General features: G+C 43.9%; 1 protein-coding gene across 1 annotated transcript in view; it reads right to left on the bottom strand.

The window, feature by feature from the left end:
- Window positions 1-490: 490 nt before the first annotated feature.
- Window positions 491-6,476, bottom strand: part of LOC114591363 (annexin A6) — a 21,532-nt gene continuing 15,546 nt past the window's right edge. The window contains exons 5-9 of the mRNA XM_077923490.1: window positions 4,535-4,715; window positions 3,934-4,029; window positions 2,362-2,420; window positions 1,611-1,733; window positions 491-878 (exon numbers count right to left, since the gene is read on the bottom strand). Of these exons, the coding sequence (XP_077779616.1) occupies window positions 819-878; window positions 1,611-1,733; window positions 2,362-2,420; window positions 3,934-4,029; window positions 4,535-4,715 (519 nt within the window). The 3' untranslated portion in view covers window positions 491-818. The remainder of the gene's footprint in view (window positions 879-1,610; window positions 1,734-2,361; window positions 2,421-3,933; window positions 4,030-4,534; window positions 4,716-6,476) is intronic.

Consider the following 6,476-nt stretch of genomic DNA (forward strand, 5'->3'; position numbering starts at 1 on the left):
AATAATAATCAAGTCTTCTTAATTCTCACAAAGATGCTGATGAATTTTCATGAGGACTTGGTGATTTTTTTTAAAAAAAGTGATATGGAAATGTGGAAAAAGAATGAAAAAACGAGAAACTGAAACATACCAACTGGCTCAATGCAAGCTGATGGGGGCGGAGCTCTTCTTTTCTCCAGGCTTAGGAGACAGGTCAGGTCTCACCTCTGCCACACTAAGCTTTGGAGACTCAAAAGCAGAGAAGAGCCATATTGCCTCCAAGTTTCTCTGAAGTCCACTAGACCCCAAATATCATTCATTTTGTGTTGTGTCAGGCAGCTGCCTAACTCAAGAGAGGGTCACCACTTGTGACTACACAGTTGTGAACTGCTACATAGGAACTATGTGAGAGCTTTTTGCACGCCCAGCACCTTACTGAGAATCAGTGTCTCTTGTTTACATATTCTCTTCTTACAACAGAAGAGGGGAAAAGCAGACCAGAGCCTTCCGGTGGCCAGCAACGTGTAACATTTTATTTCTTTGGTTTAAAATACCTATAACAGTGCTACTTCATTGGACTTGTGTACATTACTTAGTTTTGCACCAGTTTAGACAACTCCCCCACCACTGGACTGAGCAATCCCCCGTGGTCTTTATTGTTTGCAGTGTTCAGCTCTTCTGCAATATCTTCCCCCCCTCCCAGCCAATGTGAATCTTCTCAGTGGATCCAAAGCATCCCCTGATGCTTCTAAAAGCAACAGTGATATATCTAGGCTACACATATGTGAGTGACGCCGGCACAGACATGAGGACGAGCTTCCACAAGAGTCACCTGCTGGTTACTTTTCTTCCCCACAAATGGCTAGCAAGGCTTTGCAGTAATCTCCAGAGGTGTCCTTCTGCAAAAAGAAAGGAAGACAAAATGAAAACCAGAAAGTGATCAGCCTCACTGGTAAATCAGAGGATACAGAAACTTAAAAATGATCTTTTTAAGGCAATTCCAACATGTGTCTTTTGATGTATCTACACTGCAGCCTTTAAATGGATTTAACTATCATTACTTTGTGCCGGAGAAGCCTCAAACTACTAGGACTCTTTAGCATAAGCCATAACTATTAAGATAGAATAAAATGCTATCATTTCTTAATGTGGATGTTATATTTCCTTTAGCATCTCCTTAGTGTCGTTTGCTGATGAGTTATTCTTCAAAGAAACCTGAAGGGCTGCTTTTGAAGGTTACAGTTTTGCTCATTCTCTGTCTAGGAAAAAGCCCAGGTAATTTTGGAAGTGTACAAGTACATTGATCAGGCACCTGCTACTCATAGCAGCTGTCTGATTAGATGCTATCGTGGTAAAGCACATATGCCCATACGCGTCAAATTTTAGTCTACGGTTGTTCTTACAGGAAGACACATCTCTATGGAGGAAATTCTAATGGTGTGAAGTAGTCTTACTATGACTGCACATTCTTTTTGCCACCTATGCTTGGGTGGAACATTCACCTGGTATGAACAGGCTGCTGTGAGTACAACCAGTCAAAGATGTACATGAAACAAATCATAAAGGTCAGCACAGCTCACTGCACACAAACAGGCACATTTGTGCTGGCAAAAGCCAGAACCTCTCATTACCTCGATCATGTGATAGAGAGATTTGTCATAAATATCCCAAAATTCACGCCGGATGTTGAGCAGATCAATTTCACTCCTTGAGACAATAATCCTGATAAGAGTTCGGTCGTCTGTGCCAGCACCCTTGGGAGATCAAAAAACCAGTGAGAATTTATTTATTTTTTAAAAGAGAGAGCAAGGGCAGGAAGTGAGGGGACTTTCCCGCACATTGCTATCAGCAAAATATTTTGAAAAGGTGGCAACAAGCTCTATCAACCAGAGGTAGAGTGCTTTTGTTTACAGTGATACTTGGCAGATGGTAGAATGGGAGCTTCATGATCTGTTCTGCTAATGCACATCAGCACTGAGTGATGAGCTGGTGCTGGGCACATACCAGGTAGCTGGTTCACTCAGTTGTTGCTGCCACCCCACTCAACCTCTTTGGAGCAAAGCTCTATATTTGAAATGGGAGAACGATGCAAGCCTTGAGCACTGTGACTCTCACTGCTGCATCTGTTTCACTTCCAAATTCTCCAAATTGACTCCCTTCACTCAAGCAACACACTATTTGCTGAAGGGGCCTCCTGGTTGTTTCAGTGAATCACAAGCAGGAATTAGCCATCCCTGGCCTTCTCAAATGCAGGCCTGTTCAGGAAACCACCCCAAGCTCCTACTTTGCAATCAGATGATTATTATCGTAATTAAAAAGCTACTGATCTAGCCTTCCCTTCCCTGGTGAGAGTCAAAACAGCAAAGGGAGTGTAGTTTTTACCTTCATGGACTTGTACAGCTTGTCGGCAAAGAAAGCTTGCTTGTTCTTGACACTCCGCACTTGAAAGAAAGAGCAGTGCAACATAAAAACATTGTACAGGAAGCCCCATCTCAGTCAACCCCCACACCCATGTTTTTAAAGAGCTACGGTGTCTCAAGTTGCATTTTTAGTTTGTGTGTAGAAAGAAAGGAGTGGAGAGGAAAAGACAGCTCTTGGAAAGCACCCCCCCCCCAATTACTGTATTGAATGTCCAGATTTGGTTGACAGGGTGGGAGAAATGGTTCATGTTTGCTGTCTGGGTCAATCACAGATGGATGTAGGTTTCTAGAGCCCAAGTTTGCAAGCAGAGGGCTCTAAATGTATAGTGTGGTTGCCTCATCTCCATTAAAGAAAAAAGCCATAGATATTTTTTGAAAAACTGCACATGATTCTGTTGTTTGCAGTAGGAGGAAAGCCATATGGATGGTTGGGTAGCCACTTCCTGCTCTGTGAGGGAATTGCAAAATTTAAGTGTGCAAGGATGTTGCAAAATGTTTTAACTATGCAGCAAGGGGCAATGCATCCAGCAGGTGTTGCTTCTCTCATGACTGTTCTCCAGGCTTCTTGTCTATCCAGCGTCCTTCTCTGGACACCACTGGAGGGGATCTCTGGGTCTGCAGTGAATTCAACAGGCCCACTGACATGCTACAAGATGACTAGAGAAGCAGCCATTGAAGAAGCCACATTCAAGCTCAGTGGTGGCAAAGCTCGCAGCGGGTGGCAGCCATTTCCTGTTAGTCTTGGTGAAGGTACATTTTTAAAAGTCTGTTCAGGAGAACAAGATAGCAGGCAGGTCAGCCAGCCTGAGGGAATCAACATACTGCAACCAAGCAGAAAATCGCTGATAAAGAGAGATAGTGCTTGAAGCCTCTAAGACCTATATGACATACTGCTGAGCCATGCCAAGGGTTACGGTGTCAGTGAGATCCTATTCACTGATTCTATCTAACAGCCAAGTCTCAGCCGAAGGTGTTTGAAATCTGCACAGCAATCACCAATAGCAAGTTTCTAGCTCTCAAAGCTGTACAAATAAAGACTGAAAACATGCAGACAAATGTTGGGAAAGGTGCATAGTGCACCAACGTAAGATCCCAGCTGGTTAGGAGGCATTCCACCTACCACTCCTTCCCCAACAGGCCAACAGCTAAGTCCCCACTGGATACATAATAGGTCGCCCATATAGCCTCTCTTAGACATTAATACCATTCACCGGAATAGCTGAATTCTGTGAAATACTTTATTTTTATTATATTTATTAAATTTGTATACGGCCTATACCCATAGATCTCAGGGCAGTTCACAACATAAAATTACAATTACCACCCCACACATTTCTTTGCAAGTGGAATACAACAGGAAATTTAACCAAGGCCAGCTTTCTTCATCTCAGGAATATTATAAAAATTTGGTTGACTGTCGAGGTGGACTAGTTGCAAGAGCAAGTTCGGCAGGGCAAGGTTTGCTGAAGTCCACACTCAATGTGCAAGGAAAGCACAAGCCTCTTTCTTTTATGCCCGTGCAAGAGACACTCACCAATGGCTAAAAAGACGTCGCGCACATCTCCAGACATCCGCTTGTTGATGGCATGTGCCACGTCATGGTTCGTCATCTTAACGAACTCCTGGAAGACTACAAGGATTGAAGGTAGAGAATAAGAAATCAGAACCCTCTACGGCGTTGGAATGACCTAAAAGCTAAGCTAGGGAACTAGCCAACTGTCCTCAGTGAGGAATGGGACTGGCAACAGCAGGGTCATAAAACTGCTATGCCCTTAGTCCACTTCTACAGTGTGTTAGGCAAGGTCAAGTATGTTCAAGGGCGATTAGGTGCTGCCACAGGGAAGTATCAAATATCAAGATGTTCTACAGAAAAGTACAGTTAGGGAAACAAACCTCCTAACCCTGAATTCCATCAGAGGAGCAGGTGTTCTTGAGCTAAAGGAGAATTTCTTTCTTTCTTTTTTGTAGCACAACAATTGCATCAGCAGCCTCTTTCCTTCAAAGCCCCTGAGGAGGTAATAGTTGCCCTTTTCCAAACTACAATAACACGGCCTGAGAAAGGTCAGGTCAATGAGTCTGCATCTAGGCACGGGCTCCACAACATTCAACAAACACACCACTCCCTCCCTATTTACCTCTCCGGAGCTGGGGGTAGCTCTGCGTACACAAGACGGTCATGAAGCGTGTCTCCAGAGATGTCGAATCATCACCGGAAACATCAGACAATTTCTGCGAAACCAAAGAAGATTGAAGGGATGGGGAAGAACAGCAAAGGATACAGGCTAGTGAAATATTTTCCTTTTGATTCCTGAGAGCCTATATACTAGTGCATTCCTGTAAGAAGGTTGCTGTGTATTCCTCCATTAATATGGCAGCAAAGATTGTGAAAGCAGCTCAGCAAAAGCTTCTGTGACTATTATGAGAAGGCTGGCAACAAGTAGAAGTCTGCCCAAGTAGGATTCTCTCTCCAAGTGTACTAAACATATTGCCATTTGAGCTGATCCAGTGAGAGATCACCATCAGGCTCAAAAAGGTTCCATGTGACTATAACTGAGAGACACTCCCTAATCATTAGGGCTCTGACAGCCCTCTCCATTTGGCCTGCAAGGCTGTTTTGGTTAAGCCACATATTGGCCCTACACAAGTAAGCATATAGGACATCAAGTGTGGGGCAGGTAAAAAGATGCAGGTGGGCTAAAAGGGGGACTGTAGTTGATCGGAATACCTGAAAAGTCCCATGCAGGGCACTTTGCAAGCCTTGACAATCCACTTTTTGTTGGGGGTTTGTAAAGCAATGTGCCCTTGCCCACATGGGGCAATGATGTCAGGTGACTGACTTGTCAAACTTGGCCTGTGGTGGTGAGGGAGATGTGGCAAGCCAGACAGATCCAGTTCCCCACTCCTGCCCTAATGGGTCTATAACAGAAGACACCCCTCACCCTCGAGAAGCTTATGAACACCTCAAGGCTATATGTAACTCTAACATCTTTTCCTACCCCTAAACTGACAACTCAACTGGTTTTTTAAAATTTTGCCACAACAGGTAAAAAAGGAGGTCATATTTTGCATCGTCACCTGTGGGACATTAACACACAGAAATAGCAACCATTTCTTCCCAAGCACCAAAAAAGGTTGCGTGAAACTGCAACCTTGTTTTTATTATTGCTTGTAAGCCGCTCTGAGCCCGGCCTTGGCTGGGGAGGGCGGGGTATAAATAAAAAATTATTATTATTATTATTTTGACAATAAATACATGCAACAATGCAATGACAATTCATCTTCCCATGTGCTTCATATGTAGTGAGAACTGTACAGCACATCTAATGGCACTCTTATGTTTTGGAACACTTAGCAGGTCACTAACAATTTCCCAATTGTTTTTAATTGTCCTCCCTGTGCAGTTAATTAGTTATTATGCAAACTTTTGACATTCTCTGCTCCTCTCCGGGTACTTTAAGAAACATTCCCCCCTCCCTTGCCTTCCCAGTTTTGCAGGCAAGAAGTCAGGCCTAAACAAGCCAACGGTAGATTTTTTATAATTTATCCTCCAAAACTACTGTAAGGGAATGTTTTCAGGTTATCTTTGGTTGGAGAGCCAGATAAATACAGGCAGTAGGGCAGGCCCAACAGCCAGTGAGATATGGGCTAAGATGGGTTTGGCAAACCTCTGAGTGGCCATGTGCCCAACTCTCAGCAGAAGACATTCCTCCCTTTGAAGGGCTGTCAAAGGACAGTTTGCTGTTTTAAGAGCTGTCCAAGGCAAGCCTACTTTAAAAGGTAAAGAGCCCAAAAAAGGAAAGCAGGAGGAGCCTTGAAGCTGCCCATTAGCCATTAGCAGCTGGACAGCAATGTGAGTCTGCACAAAGCTCACCTGGCCACAGTCTTCCCACTATGGCGAGATGTATTGCACTTCTATTTAAATCTTCAGCAATTTTGCATCTATATGTACGTATAAATTACCAAATGCACATTTTGTGCGAAGTCACGTCCTCATTTTTGACAGTGCACAAGCGGTCACTCTAAAAAACCTCCCTGTGATTTGGAAGGCACTGTTGTGTGAGTCCACCCCATGAGTCC

Source organism: Podarcis muralis, chromosome 2 (assembly GCF_964188315.1).
Source record: "Podarcis muralis chromosome 2, rPodMur119.hap1.1, whole genome shotgun sequence".
Taxonomy (NCBI): Eukaryota; Metazoa; Chordata; class Lepidosauria; order Squamata; family Lacertidae; genus Podarcis; species Podarcis muralis.